The sequence below is a fragment of the Giraffa tippelskirchi genome, chromosome 5, assembly GCF_054371585.1.
Source record: "Giraffa tippelskirchi isolate mGirTip1 chromosome 5, T2T-mGirTip1v1.2.pri, whole genome shotgun sequence".
NCBI classification, from domain to species: Eukaryota; Metazoa; Chordata; class Mammalia; order Artiodactyla; family Giraffidae; genus Giraffa; species Giraffa tippelskirchi.
This window is the reverse complement of record NC_137279.1, coordinates 158,662,018-158,678,407: the sequence shown is the minus strand read 5'-3', so window position 1 is coordinate 158,678,407 and position 16,390 is coordinate 158,662,018. Positions and strand designations below refer to the sequence as shown.

At 39.7% G+C, this 16,390-nt stretch overlaps 1 protein-coding gene across 5 annotated transcripts in view; it reads left to right on the top strand.

Moving 5' to 3' along the window:
• Positions 1 to 16,390, top strand: part of PATJ (PATJ crumbs cell polarity complex component) — a 359,039-nt gene that overhangs the window by 333,146 nt on the left and 9,503 nt on the right. For all 5 annotated transcript variants that reach the window (XM_081486637.1, XM_081486635.1, XM_081486634.1 and 2 more), the window contains one exon: positions 16,198 to 16,304. In XM_081486637.1, the coding sequence (XP_081342763.1) occupies positions 16,198 to 16,304 (107 nt within the window). The remainder of the gene's footprint in view (positions 1 to 16,197; positions 16,305 to 16,390) is intronic.

Sequence of the window (16,390 nt, the reverse complement as noted above, 5' to 3'; positions counted from 1 at the left end):
ACCCCATGGACTGCAGCATGCCAGGCCTCCCTGTCCATCACTAACTCCCAGAGTTTACTCAAACTCATGTCCATTGAGTCGGTGATGCCATCCAACCATCTCATCCTCTGTCATCCCCTTCTCCTCCTGCCTTCAATCTTTGCCAGCATCAGGGTCTTTTCCAATGAGTCAGTTCTTTGCATCAGGTGGCCAAAGCATTGGAGTTTCAGCTTCAGCATCAGTCCTTCCAATGAATATTCAGAACTGATTTCCTTTATGATGGACTGGTTGGAAAGACTGTTAACATTCATACAAATATGTATTAATATCATGACAATTTGTGAGGAATATTCAGAGTGCTACAGAGAGGAAAACAGGAAAAATTAAACATAGGTAATCAAAGAAGGTTGGTATAATGGAAGTGACTTTTAAGCTGATACCAGGCCAACTGGTTTGGCTTCAGGGAGTGGTTGGGCAGGGGGAGGGACTCCAGGCAGAAAAAACTGTGGAATGTGGGGAAGAGGGGATGATATAGATGGGATTGGAGGAGTAATTCTGGAAAGGACACTTGTACAGTTAGGGAGTCTTAATGCTATTCCAGGTACAAAGAGAGACCACTGAAAGGATTTAAGCAGGGGAGGGTCATTATCCATTTCACATTTCAAACAATAACTGGCTATTGTGTAGAAGAGAGTAAATGGGGATTCCAGGTAAAAGGCAAAGGATGATAGATTGAATTAGGATGGTCACTAGGGAGATGAAAAGAAAGCAGACTTAAGAAGTATTTTGGAAGCAGAGTCCAGAGGATTTGGTGGTAGATTATTCAGAATAAGCATCAATATGGTTAGCATCCTAGCACCTTTCCAGCTGGGCAGTCACCAGCCAGCAATGGAGTATTTTCAAGATTATACATAGCGGGTTTCTAATTATGCAGCTGGAGGTGCTATCTACTCAGAAGAGGAAAACTAAAAGGAAAATGAATTGAAGGGATTTGGTTGTTGGATCAAGAATTTGGATTTGGTTGTATTAATTTTAATAAGGCTTTGAGGTATTAAAATGCAGATATTGAGTTGGCAATTGGATATAACAAACTAAGCTGAGAATTGTCAGCACATTATTGGAATTTAAAGCTGTGGGAATGTGGATGCTGTACCCTAGACCCTGAGTGTACTAGTGGGAAGCGGCCAGGCTTGAGCCATGAGGGGTATGTAGAATAGCAGAGACAGAAGAGTGGCCCAGGAGCAGGAGGAAAGCCAGAGATGGGGTCATGAAGTCTGGGTCAGACACTGGGGATGGCAACTGGAATGGAGTGGGCTTTTGAAAATGATGTAGGCTGAGAGTAGGTGGGATTACATAAGTCACATGCAAAGAAAATTCCTCCACTATACTTGCTGGGGAGGAGAGGGAAAAAACTGGTGGGAAGTGTAGAGGACAGTTTGTCATTTTCCTTTTTGTTTTTTATCCTAAATATCCCCCCAATGCATTCATTCTTTATATGATAGTATTTCCAGACGATCTTATAACTTATGCAAAACAGTGTTCTCCCCCAGAATAGGATGCTTCACTCAAAATGTGTTCTGATCCAGCCAGGGCCAGCCTCTGGCTTTCCCTTCTAAGTACTCTACTAGCAGATGCAACTAAGCTTACTTATCCATAGTTTGGTAGTCATGCCCTCTGTTGGCTTATCCTGAAACTGCAATCAAATCAAGCTCTTGCACTGCTGTTAAGTGAAGTCCTTTCACCACATTGTTGTTTTTCAGTCTCTCAGTCCTGTCTGACTTTGTGAACCCATGGAATGCAGCACACCTGGCTTCCTTGTCCTTCACTATCTCCTGGAGTTTGCTCAAACTCATGTCCATTGAGTCGATGATGCCATCCAACCGTCTCATCCTTTGTCACCCCTTTTCCTCTTGCCCTCAGTCTTTCCCAGCGTCAGGGTCTTTTCCAGTGAGTCGGCTCTTCGCATCAGGTGGCCAAAGTATTGGAGCTTCAGCTTCAGCATCAGTCCTTTCAAGGAATATCCAAGGTTGTTCTCCTTTAGAATTAACTGGTTTGATCTCCTTGCTGTCTAAAGAACTCACTCTGTCCTTGTGTGCTAATATCATCTGGAAGAACAGTTCATCAGAAGCAGGGGGTAGCCCAGGAGCCCTTGAGAAAGAAGTCCTGATAACTAGTTGAGGTAGAAGACAACTCCAGAATAAGCAGACAAGGCAGGTTTTTTATGATTCCTGTTTAACAGGTGAAAAAACTGAAACTTAAGCATAGTACCATTTAAGTGGCAAAAACAACTTCAGATCTTCATTCTGTCAGAGCTATACTGTATTTCCTCTTAATTCTTTGCAATATTTTTGCAGAATAGAAATATAACTGATTATTTACGTGTCAGTTCTATACTTTTGTTTGTGTGCGTGCTCAGTCCCTCAGTCATGTCCGACTTTTTTTGACCCCATGGACTCTAGCCTGCCAGCCTCCTCTGCCTATGGGATTTCCCAGGCAAGAATACTGGAGTGGGTTGTCATTTCCTAGGACCAAATCTGCATCTCTTTCTTTGGCAGGCAGATTCTTTACCACCGCACCACCTTTTGTTTGTGCCATACTTTTGTTTGGGACCATCTAAACGTGAATCTGTGAAGAAGAACTAGAGAACCTCTTGATGAAGGTGAAGGAGGAGAGTGAAAAACCTGACTTAAAACTCAACACTCAAAACACTAAAATTATGGCATTCGGTCCTATCAGTTCAGTTCAGTCGCTCAGTCGTGTCAGACTCTTTGCGACCCCGTGAATTGCAGCACGCCAGGCCTCTCTGTCCTACCACTTTATGGCAAATAGACGGGGAAACAATAGAAACAGTAATAGACTTTATTTTGGGGGCTCTGAAATCACTGCAGATGGTGACTGCAGCCATGAAATTAAAAGACACTTGCTTCTTGGAAGAAAAGCTATGACAAACCTAGGCAGCATATTAAAAAGCCTACCAGGCTCCTCCCTCCATGGGATTCTTCCATGGAGAATGGAGCTTTATGTCTAGGTAAAGCTGTGGTTTTTCCAGTAGTCATGTGTGGATGTGAGAGCTGGTAAAGAAAGCTGAGAGCTGAAGAATGGATGCTTTTGAACTATGGTGTTGGAGAAGACTCTTGAGAGTCCCTTGGACTGCAAGGAGATCAAACCAGTCAATCCTAAAGGAAATCAATCCTGAATGTTCATTGGAAGCACTGAGGCTGAAGCTGAAGCTCCAATACTTTGGCCAACTGATGTGAGGAGCTGACTCATTGAAAAAGACCCCAATGCTGGGAAAGATTGAAGGCAGGAGAAGGGGACAACAGAGGATGAGATGATTGGATGATATCACTGACTCAATGGACATGAGCTTGAGCAAGCTCCAGGAGATGGTGAAGGACTGGGAAGCCTGGTATGCTGCAGTCCATGGAGTCACAAAGAGTCAGACATGACAGAGCAACTGAACAACAACAACAAACACAAATCATAGGAAATCAAGAGATATTCTTTCATTCATCAAATATTACTTGAACACCTATTGTATGCTAGACATGTTCTGCATAAGGGGGATACAGTGGTGAATAAAACAGACAAACTTCATGTCCTCACATTCTAATATGAAGTGATAAGACAAGACAGGGCTTCTCTTGTGGCTCAGCTGGTAAGGAATCTGCCTGCAATGTGGGAGACCTGGATTCGATCCCTGGGTTGGGAAGATCCCCTGGAGAAGGGAAATGCTACCCACTCCAGTATTCTGGCCTGGAGAATTCCATGGACTGTATAGTCCATAGGATCGCAAAGAGTTGGACATGACTGAGTGACTTTCACACTTTCAAGACAAGACAAGGCAAAATATATATAGTTAATTAGATAGTAATGGTAGTAAGAAAACATAAAGCAGGGAAGGAGGAGATTTTAAGCAAAATTAAACTGAGTAAATTTGAAGGTCTGTTTGTCTTTACTCAATGATCCATGAATATTATTATTCATTCATTATTATATCATTATTCATTATTATTCATGAATTATTATTATTCATGATAACTGGGCTGCATCCCAGTTATCAAATAGAATGGTACTCCAAGGTTCTATACAAAAATGGAAGGCTTTTATAGGGAGAAGGAGCATGGGACAAGAAAGTTAAAAGAGTGGATTATTTCAAGCAGGACTTATCAGGTAGATTCTCTGATTGGTCTTGATGAGGAAATTCCAGACTGATTGGTATTGTAAAGTTAAAAAATAGATAAATAAACTAATTTAAAAAAAATAAATAAATAAAATCCCCCTCCAAGTAGCAGCTGAAACTGCAGTTAGGTTAGGTGTTAAGTCTTTGGAGGGCTTAGCATATGTGGCTCTATTTTGGGCCAGTTTCTTTTCTTTTTTTTTTTTTTTACTCAATTTTTTAAAAAAAATTATTTATATTTTATTGAAGGATAATTGCTTTACAGAACTTTGCTGTTTTCCATCAAACCTCAACATGAATCAGCCATAGGTATACATATATCCCCTCCCTTATGAAACTCCCTGCCGTCTCCCTCCCCATCCCACCCCTCTAGGTTGATGCAGAGCCCTGTTTGAGTTTCCTGAGCCATACAGCAAGTTCCCATTGGCTATCTATCTTACACATGGTTATGTAAGTTTCCATGTTACTCTTTTCATACATCTCACCCCCTCCTCCCCTCTCCCCATGTCCATAAGTCTATTCTCTATGTCTCTTTCTCCACTGTTGCCCTGTAAATAAATTCTTCAGTACCATTTTTCTAGATTCTGTATATATGTGTTAGAATACAGGATTTATCTTTCTTTTTCTGACTCACTTCACTCTTTATAATAGGTTCTAGGTTCATCCACCTCATTAGAACTGACTCAAATGTGTTCCTTTTTATGGCTGAGTAATATTCCACTGCATATATATATACCAAAACTTCTTTATCCATTCATCTGTCGATGGATATCTAGGTTGCTTCCATGTTCTAGCTATTGTAAATAATGCTCCAGTGAACAATGGGATACATGTGTCTCTTTCAATTGTGGTTTTCTCAGGGTGTATGCCTAGGAGTGGGATTGCCAGGTCATATGGTGGTTTTACTTCTAGTTTTTTAAGGAATCTCCATACTGTCTTCCATAGTGGCTATATCAATTTACATTCCCACCAACAGTGCAAGAGTGTTCCCTTTTCTCCACACCCTTTCCAGCACTTATTGTTTGTAGACGTTTTGATGAGGGCCATTCTGACCAGTGTGAGGTGATATCTCATTGTAGTTTTGATTTGCATCTCTAATAATGAGTGATGTTGAGCATCTTTTCATGTATTTGTTAGCCATCTGTATGTCTTCGTTGGAGAAATGTCTGTTTAGGTCTTTTTCCTGGTTTTTGATTGGGTTATTTGTTTTTCTGGTATTGAGTTATATGAGCTGCTTGTATATTTTGGAAATTAATCCTTTGTCAGTTGTTTCATTTGCTATTATTTTCTCCCATTCTGAGGATTGTCTTTTCACCTTGCTTATAGTTTCCTTTGCTGTGCAAAAGCTTTTAAGTTTAATCAGGTCTCACTTGTTTACTTTTATTTTTATTTCCATTACTCTAGGTGGGTCATAGATGATCTTGCTTTGATTTATATCACTCTGAGTGTTCTGCCTATGTTTTCCTCTAGGGGTTTTATAGTTTCTGGTATTACATTTCGGTCTTTAATCCATTTTGAGTTTATCTTTGTACATGGTGTTAAGAAGTTTTCTAATTTCATTCTTTTACATGTAGCTGTCCAGTTTTCCCAGCACCATTTATTGAAGAGGCTGTCTTTGCCCCATTGTATATTCTTGCCTCCTTTGTCAAAAATAAGGTACCCATAGGTGCATGGGTTTATTTATGTGCTTTCTGTCTTGTTCCATTGGTCTGTATATCTGTTTTTGTGCCAGTACCATGCTGTCTTGATGACAGTAGCTTTGGAGTATAACCTGAAGTCAGGAAGCTTGATTCCTCCAGCTCCATTCTTCTTTCTCAAGACTGCTTTGGCTATTCGGGGTCTTTTGTGTTTCCATATGCATTGTGAAATTTTATGCTCTAGTTCTGTGAAAATGCCTTTGGTAATTTGATAGGGATTACATTAAATCTGTAGATTGCATTTGGTAGTATAGTCATTTTCACAATATTGATTCTTCCTACCCAGGAACATGGAATCTCTCTCCATCTGTCTATGTCATCTTTTATTTCTTTCATTAGTGTCTTATAATTTTCTGTGTACAGTTCTTTCATCTCCTTAGGTAAGTTTATTCCTAGATACTTAATTCTTTTTGTTGCAGTGGTGAATGGGATTGATTCCTTAATTGCTCTTTCTGATTTTTCATTGATAGTATATAAAAATGCAAGTGATTTCTGTGTATTGATTTTGTATCCTGCAACTTTGCTATATTCACTGATTACCTGTAGTGATTTTCTGATACTATCTTTAGGGTTTTCTATGTACAGTATCATGTCACCTGTAAACAGTGAGAGCTTTACTTCTTCTTTTCCAATCTGGATTCCTTTTATTTCTTTTTCTTCTCTGATTGCTGTAGCAAGGACTTCCAGAACTATGTTGAATAATAGTGGGGAAAGTGGACACCCTTGTCTTGTTCCTAATCTTAGGGGGAATGCTTTCAGTTTTTCACCATTGAGAATATTGTTTACTGTAGGCTTATCATTTATGGCCTTTACTATGTTGAGGTAGGTTCCTTCTATGCCCATTTTTTGAAGAGTTTTAATCATAAATGGGTGCTGAATTTTGTCAAAGGCTTTTAATGCACCTCTTGAGATTATCATAAGCTTTTTATCTTTCAGTTTGTTAATATGGTATATCACATTGATTGATTTGTGTATATTGAAGAATCCTTGCATCCCTGGAATAAACCCGATTTGATCACGGTGTATGAGCTTTTTGATGTGTTGCTGAATTCTTTTTGCTAAAATTTTGTCGAGGATTTTTGCATCTATGTTCATCAGTGATATTGGCCTGTAGTTTTCTTTTTTTTGTGTTGTCATTGTCTGGTTTTGGTATCAGGGTGATGGTGGCCTTGGAGAATGAATTTGGAAGTGTTCCTTCCTCTCCAATTTTTGAAAGAGTTTTAGAAGGATAGGCATTAGCTTTTCTCTAAATGTTTGATAGAATTCTCCTGTGAAGCTATCTGGTCCTGGGCTTTTGGTTTTTTGGTGATTTTTGATCACATCTTCAATTTCAGTGCTTGTAATTGGGTTGTTCATAATTTCTAATTCTTCCTGGTTCAGTCTTAGAAGATTGAACTTTTCTAAGAATCTGTCCATTTCTTCCAGGTTATCTATTTTACTGCCACATAGGTGTTCATAATAGTCTCTTATAATCCTTTGTATTTCTGCATTGTCTGTTGTAACCTCTCCTTTTTCATTTCTAATTTTGTTGATTTGATTCTTCTCTCTTTTTTTTCTTGATGAGTCTGGCTAAGGGTTTGTCAACATTGTTTATCTTCTCAAAGAATCAGCTTTTAGTTTTATTAATCTTTACTATTGTTTCTTTCATTTTTTCATTTATTTCTGCTCAGATCTTTATGATTTCTTACCTTATACTAATTTTGGGTTTTTTTCCTTCTTTTTCCAGTTGCTTTAGGTGTAAAGTTAGGTTGCCTATTTGATGGTTTTCTTGTTTCTTGAGGTAGGATTGTATTGCTATAAACTTCCCCTCTTAGAACTACTTTTGCTGCATCTCATAGGTTTTGAGTTGTCATGTTTTCATTGTCATTTGTTTCTAGAAATTTTTTCTATTTCCCTTTTGATTTCTTCAGTAACCTGTTGGTTATTTAGAAATGTGTTCTTTAATCTCCACGTGTTTGTGTTTCTTACAGTTTATTTCTTGTAATTGATATCTAGTCCCATAGCATTGTGGTCGGAGAAGATACTTGTTACAATTTCAATTTTCTTAAATTTACCGAGGTTCGATTGTGACCCAAGATGTGGTCTATCTTGGAGAATGTTCCATGTGCACTTGAGAAGAAGGTGTATTCCTCTGCATTTGGATGGACCGTCCTGAAGATATCAATGAGATCCATCTCATCTAATGTATCATTTAAGACTTGTGTTTCCTTATTAATTTTCTGTTTTGATGATCTGTCCGTTGGTGTGAGTGGGGTGTTAAAGTCTTCTACTATTATTGTGTTACTGTCGATTTCTCCTTTTATGTCTGTTAGTGCTTATCTTATGTATTGAGGTGCTCCTATGTTGGGTGCATAGATATTTACAATTGTTATCTCTTCCTCTTGGATTGATCCTTTCATCATTATGTAGTGTCCTTCCTTGTCTCTTGTAATCTTTAGTTTAAGGTCTATTTTGTCTGATATGAGGATTGCTACTCCAGCTTTCTTTTGCTTCCCATTTGCATGGAATATATTTTTCCATCCTCTCACTTTCAGTCTATATGTGTCTTGAGGTCTGAAGTGGGTTTCTTATAGACAGCTCATGTATGGGTCTTGTTTTTGTATCCATTCAGCCACTCTGTGTCTTTTGGTTGGAGCATTTACTCCATTTACATTGAAAGTAATTATTGATATATATGTTCCTATTGCCATTTTGTAATTGTTAGGGGTTGATTTTGTAGATCTTTTTTCTTCTCTTGTATTTCTTGACTATGTAACTCTGTTGAACATTTGTTGTAAAGCTGGTTTGGTGGTACTGAATTCTCTTAACTTTTGCTTGTCTGAAAAGCTTTTTATTTCTCCATCAGTTTTGAATGAGATCCTTGCTGGGTACAGTAATCTTGGTTGTGGATTTTTCCCTTTAAGTACTTTAAATATATCCTCCCTTTCCCTTCTCGCCTGCAGAGTTTCTGCTGAAAGATCAGCTGTTAAGCATATGGGGTTTCCCTTGTATGTTACTTGTTGCTTCTCCCTTGACGCTTTTAATATTCTTTCTTTGTGTTTAGTCTTTGTTAGTTTGATTAGTATGTGTCTTGGCTTATTTCTCCTTGGGCTTATCCTGTATGGGACTCTTTGCGCCTCTTGGACTTGATTGGCTATTTCCTTTTCCACATTGGGGAAATTTTCAACTATAATCTTCAAAAATTTTCTCGTACCCTTTTTTTCTCTTCTTCTTCTGGGACCCCTATAATTCGAATGTTGGTGTGTTTGATGTGGTCCCAGAGGCTTCTGAGACTGTCCTCAGCTCTTTTCATTCTTTTTACTTTATTCTGCTCTTCAGAAGTTATTTCCACCATTTTATCTTCCAGTTCACTGATTTGTTCTTCTGCTTCAGATATTCTGCTATTGATTCCTTCTAGAGTATTTTTAATTTCAGTAGTTGTGTTGTTTGTCGCTGTACATTTAGTCTTTAATTCTTCTAGGTCTTTGTTGATTGATTCTTGCATTTTCTCCATTTTGTTTTCAAGGTTTTTGATCATTTTTACTATCATTATTCTGAATTATTTTTCAGGTAATTTTCCTATTTCCCCTTCATTTATTTGAACTTCTGTGTTTCTAGTTTGTTCCTTCATTTGTGCAGTATTTCTCTGACTTTTCTTTTTTTTTTTTAAGTTATTGTGTTTGAGGTCTCCTTTTCCCAGGCTTCAAGGAAAGTTGAATTCTTTCCTTGAAGAAGGTTGAATTCTTTCTTCCTTTTGGTTTCTGTCCTCCTAAGGTTTGTCCAGTGGTTTGTGCAAGCTTGGTATAAGGTGAGATTTGCACTGAGTTTTTGTTTGTTTGTTTTTCCTCTGATGGGCAAGGATGAGTGAGGTAGTACTCCTGTCTGCTGATTGGGTTTGTATTTTTGTTTTGTTTTTTGTTTAGATGAGGCATCCTGCACAGGGTGGTACTGGTGGTTGGGTGATGCCAGGTCTTGTATTCAAGTGGTTTCCTTTGTGTGAGTTGTCACTATTTGATATTCCCTAGGGTTAGTTCTCTGGTAATCTAGGGTCTTGGAGTCAGTTCTCCCACTCCAAAGGCTCAGGGTTTGATCTCTGGTCAGGAACGAAGATTCCACAAGTGGTTTGTTATGGCATTAAAGGAGAGTAAAACAAATATCTGAAAATGAGAAACCAAAGATGAACCCCAGGCAAATGGCAGTTAGAAAGTCAGGCAAATAATAATTAAAATAATGGAATATACACATATACATATACATCCATGATCAAAGTGAAAACAGTCCAACAAAAATAAACTACAGTAGATTGACCCAGCAAACAAAGGAAATCAAAAATTATATTTACCACTTAAGAACAAAACTAACTTAAGCACAAACTGGAAAACAAAACTAAAACAAGGTGCCAAGTGGGGAATAAACCAATGAAAACAAAACTAACAAATATGTTGAGAGGAAAGGAAAGAAAGAAAAGAAAGAATAGATATACAGAGTTAAATAGAGGTAGATGAAGAAGATTTATATACATTAAAGATTAACTGCAAGGGGAAAAGAACAGTAGGAAAGGCAAGTGAAGGAATAAATGTAGAAAAAAATATAATAGGTTTTAAAAAATTAAAATTATAAAAAAGAGAAAAAAATGGAAGAAGAAAGAAAAAAGGGGATAAAAAGGAAAACTCCACAAAACTGCAAAAGCCCAGTGTAGAGGCAGAGGTTTATAATAACAGTAGAAAGTGTGACTGAATATACACATATACATACACACCCATAAGCAAAATGAAAACAGTCCAACAAAAATTAAGTACGATAGATTGACCCGGCAAACAAAGGAAACCAAAAATTATATCTACCAGCACAAAACTAACTAAAGCACAAACTGGAAAACAAAACTAAAGCAAGGTGCCAATTGGGGAATAAAGCAATGAAAATAAAACTAACAAATATGTTGAGAGGAAAGAAGAGAAAGACACACACACACGCACACATACCATAAAGGTAGCAACAAGCAAAATGGAGGTGCCAGATAGACTGCCTCGTTTACCCTGCCATGATAGATGCTTAAATAAACCAAGTTGCAATTAAATAAAAAAAAAAAGAAAGGAGAGAAAGAAAAGAAGAATAGATATGCAAAGTTAAATAGAGGTAGATAAAAAAGATTTATATACGTTAAAGATTAACTGCAAGGGGAAAAGAATAGTAGGAAAAGCAAACAAAGAATAAATGTAGAAAAAATAATAATAGGTTTAAAAAATTAAAATTAAAAAAAGAGAAAAGAAAAAAAGAAAAGAGGAAAACTCCGCAGAACTGCAAAAGCCCATCGTAGAGGCAGAGGTTTATAACAACAATACAAAATGTGACTGAGGAAAAATAAAAAAAACAAAAAAGGCTTATAAAGCTTAATTGGATTTCTTAGTGCCAATAAAATTGACAACTACAACAGATGGGGAAAAAAGGAAAAAAAGAAAAAATCCAGAAGGATCTACAGAACAAGTCAAAAAATAAGAATAATAAGTGTTTTTCTTGAGTCACTACTGTCAGAGTCCTTTCCCGAGCAGGGAATCACAGTCCACCTTACCTTCCTAGGATGCCCTCCAATACTACTGATCTGTCGACCTGCTGTGGGGGCTGCTTAGATTCTAATCTGGTCCTACTCCTGTGTTTTCTTGCCTCCAATGTCCACTAGCTATCAGAGCTAGTGTGTTTTCTTTTGTGGGAGCTCTCAGTGGTCTTTTATATATTCCATAGACACAGAGTCTACTTAGTTGATGTGTAGATTTAATCTGCAGCTTGTACAGCTGGTAGGAAGGTTTTGGGTCTTCTTCCTTAGCTGCATTGTCCCTCAGTTTTATTTCCACCTCTACATGTGGGTCGTCCACTGGGGTTTAGCTCCTGAGGACACCCTGGAGGGCTTGGGTTTGCCCCTGTGAGGGCCAGGTGTGGAGGTTGTGCAGAGGCTTGGGTCACAGGGGTTCTGGCAGCCCAGGTACTCAGCGGGGTTGGTGGCTAGGGTAGTAGGAAATATAGCACTCTAGAAGGGAATGGCAACCAGTACTGGCCAATACGCTTCAGTATTCTTGCCTGGAGAACCCCCTCTCTGACAGAGAAGCCCGGCAGGCCACAGTCTACAGGGTTCCAAAGAGTCGGACAGGACCAAAGCGACCCTGCGCGCATAAACACAAGACTTTTTTTTTTTTTTTTTGCCTGTGGCAGTTCTGCCCCAGTGAGAGTTGAGCGTGAATGTGGCACAGCTGCTTGGCTTGTGGGGACCCTGGCGGCACCAAGTGTTCAGGGACACGGACTGCCTCCACAGCAGGAGTTATGGCCCTATCAGTCTTTTTTCGAGTCTCTTGTAGCTGGCGATCAGAAGGCCGCTTTGGCCAGTCTTTCTCTGTAGCTCCGCCCGTTCAGGCACTTAGAAGGCTGGCTTCCCTGGGGTCCTTCTCTGTTTTTCGGTGCAGCAGGCACATAGAGGGGATCCCTTGGCTGGGGTCCTTTTCTGTAGATCGGCGCATCAGGCACTTAAAGGGGCACCCTGGGTGGGGTCCTACTCTGTAGTTCAGTGCCTCAGGCATTTGATGGTTCAGCTGCTGTTGTTGGCTTGTGGGGAGAGAGAGGCTATGGTAATGGCTCTACCCCCTATGCGTGACTCAGCAGTGTCGCCTTGCTTTCATGGCTGCCTGGCTTTCCTCCACAGACATTTCCCACCATGATCTCCTCCCTCGTATCCCCTCAATCTGTCTCTCCGGAGTCAACAGCAGCCCTCGAACTGGGATTGCTCCACAATCCCTAAACTCCAGCTCCAGCCTCTGCCCCTTTCAGGAGACCCGCGTTCCTGCCCGGCATATGTATAGCTCCGGCAAGGACTGTCTGATTCTCCTTCCATTTAGGCTGCCACAGATCAGCTGTTTCACTCTCAGCCTTGAATGTTTCTCCTCTGACTCAGACATTGACCCGCTGTGGGGATCGGACCCCTGCTTCAGTTCCCCCACCCGCCGAGGGCAGGTCCAGTCCTACTGCTGCTGCTGCTGCTAAGTCGCTTCAGTCGTGTCCGACTCTGTGCGACCCCATAAATGGCAGCCCACCAGGCTCTGCCATCCCTGGGATTCTCCAGGCAAGAACACTGGAGTGGGTTGCCATTTCCTCCTCCAAAGCGTGAAAGTGAAAAGTGAAAGTGAAGTCGCTCAGTCGTGCCCGACTCTTAGCGACCTCAGGCTCCTCCATCCATGGGGTTTTCCAGGCAAGAGTACTGGAGTGGGTCACCATTGCCTTCTCCAGTCCTACTAATACTCCTGTTTTTCCCCCTAGTTCCTTCATCCTACCAAATTTTGCATGATTCTATATATTCTTTTCCACTGGTCAGGTACTCCTGTCTGCTCTCAGCTGGTGTTCTGCATGCATTTCTGTGTCTGAAGGTATATTCTTGATGTATCCATGAAGAGAGATGTACTCCACATCCATCAACTCTTCTCCCATCTTCTCCTCTTTTGTTTTAATTGATTTTTTTAATTGAAATATAGTTGATTTACAATGTCTTAATATTAGTTTCAGGTGTACAACATATACTCCATTTAAAGTCATCATATAATATTGGCTATATTCCTTGTGCTGTATATGACATCCTTGTATTTTATTTATCTTATACACAGGAGTTTGTACTTAATCCCCTTCCCCTCTCTTGCACCTCCCCCCTTCCCATCCCCTCCCCCATTGATAACTTAGTTCTCTGTATCAATGAGTCTGTTTATGTTTTGTTATATCCGTTCATTTATTTTTTAGTTCCCATGTATAAGTGAAAACAAAACAATATGTATTTTTCTCTGACTTATGTTACTAAGCATAATATCCTGTAGGTCCATTCATGTGGATGCAAAGTTTTGCAAAAATTGTGAATTTTTTATGACTGAATAGTATTTTATTGTGACCATCTTCTTTGTCCATTCATGTGGGTTTTTTTTTTAAGTCAAGGATTCTTTTATTTTAAAATAAAATGAGGTTTTTTAAAAATGTTTATTTTTATTTATTTCTTTGGCTGTGCCTGGTCTTAGTTGCAGCACACAGAATCTTCTATCCTTGTTCCAGCATGCGGGATCTTTAATAGGATCTAGTTCCCCAGCCAAGGATGGAACCCCTGCGTTGGAAGCACAGTGTCTTAGCCACTGGACCATCAAGGAAGTCCTTATCTATTCATCTGTTGACGGACACTTACATTGCTCTGTACTATTTTCCATTACAGCAGTGTCAATTTACATTCCAACCAACAGTGTACTAGGGTTCCCTTTTCTCCTTAGTCTTGCCAATTTATTATTTGTGGTCTTTTTGACAATAGACATTCTACAGGTGTAAAGTGCTGTCTCATTGTGGTTTTGCTTTGCTTTTCTCTGATGATTTGTGATGTTGAGCATCTTTTCATGGGCCCTTTCGCCATCTATATGTCTTCTTTGGAAAAATGTTTGTTCAGATCTTCTGACTTTTTAACCAGGTGGTTCATTTTTTTTTTTTAATATATATATATATTGAGGTGTATGAGCTCATGTTTTGGATATGAACCACTTATAAGACATGTCATTTGCAAATATCTTTTCCCATTCAGTAGTTTGTCTTTTCATTTTGTTGATGGTTTCCTTCTTTGTGCAAAAACTTTTTAATTTAATTACTTCCCATTGTTTATTTTTGCTTTTGTTTCCCTTTCCTAAGGAGACAGGTTCAAAAAATTATTGTTAAGATTTATATTAAAGAGTGTACTGTTTATGTTTTCTCCTAGGAGTTTTACAGTTTCCGATTTTACATTTAGGTTTTAATCCATTCTGAATTTATGTTTGTATGTGGTATGAAAAAAAATTCTAATTTCATTCTTTTACTTGTACCTGTCTGGTCTTCCCAACACCACTGTTAAAGATACTCTCTTCCCCATTGCATAGTTTTGCCTCCTTTGTCATAGATTAATTGGCCATAGGTGTGTAGGTTGATTTCTGGGCTCTCTCTTCTGTTCCATTGATCTGTGCATCTGTTTCGGTGCTGGAGGCCTGTTGTTTCCTTTTAAACATATAAACATATAAAATGTTGGGCTGGGACATTGGTGTGGGAATTTTAGTTAGGGTGGCCAAAGAAGGTGATTTTAAAGACCTGAGAGAAGTGAAGGGGCTAGCCATGCACATACTGGATGCAGAAATTCCAGGCAAAATGCACATCAGTTGCAAAGCACCATGGTGGTTGTCTCTGGCACATTAGAGGAAAAGCCAGGAGGCCAGTGTGGCTGGAGCAGAGTGAAAGTGAAAGTCACTCAGTCATGTCCGAGTCTTTGTGACCCCATGGACTATACAGTCCATGGAATTCTCCAGGCCAGAATACTGGAGGGGGTAGCCTTTCCCTTTTCCAGGGAATCGTCCCAATCCAGGGATCGAACCCAGGTCCCCCACCTTGCATGCAGATTCTTTACTGCCTGAAATGCAGGAGACCTGGGTTCAAGGAGCAGAGTGAACACAAGGGAAAATGTTTGGAGACAAAGTGGAGTCATAACTGGGCAGGTCACCTACCGATGACCTCATAGACCATCTAAGAACTTCAGCATGTTATCCAAGGGAGTCCAGATTTCCTTTGGATAGTTTTAAGCAGAAGAGTGAACTAATTCTCTGTATTTTAACAGAAACATTCTAGCTGCTATGGACTGAGTGGGGGTGGGGCTGAAGCAGGGAGGCCAGTGAGGAGGCTTTTTTAAAACTCTGAGCAAGAGATGATTTTATAGGAAGACCAGTTGCATGAGGATTGAAAATGGGTTGTGAAAGGAAGAGGGGTCAAGGATGACACCAAGATATTTGCTAAGGCTGGAGGAATTCAGCTGCATTACCTGAGATAAGAAAGGCTAGGGAGCAGAGATGGGGGCCGGGGGGTGGCTCAGGGCTGGACAGATTAGTTTGAGATATCTGCTGGGCATCCCGCTAGGGCTGTCAAATTGGTGATTGGATACATAGGTCTAGAGTTAAGTAAGAGGTGGTGTTGAAGGTACAGATTCAGAAATTATCATTACATATTTAAATTCTGAAGTTGATATGATATCCCCTGAGATAGCTAAGAGGATGTTGAGATGGAAAGAGAAGAAGCTCCAGGAGTGAATTGAATCTGTGGCACTCTGAGAGTTAGAGTTTTGTGAGCTATAAAGGAATGGCCAGAAGGTAGAAAGGAAACTAGAAGTGTAGCATTATGGAAGCCAAATGAGGAAAACAGTTTAAGAGAAAGAATAACCCATTGTGTCAAATGCTACAGATAGGTTAGATAAGATAAGACTGAGAACTGATGGTTGGATAGAGTATGATTTTTCTAATTCTCCCCTGACTTATAATGGGTTGTCTTGCTCTGACTTCTCCCCAACAGGTTGTAGCAGATACCAATGTAAGTGCCATAGCAACTCAGCTTGAGAGCATGTCTACGGGCTACCACATTGGTTCGCCCACTGCGGAGCATCATCTGGGGGACACAGAGTGAGTATTCTAGAAGCAGAGTGCCTCTTATGTGTGTGGGAAAAGTTCAGTGAGACCTTGTCCAGATTGTAGAGTGTGCTCCCTAA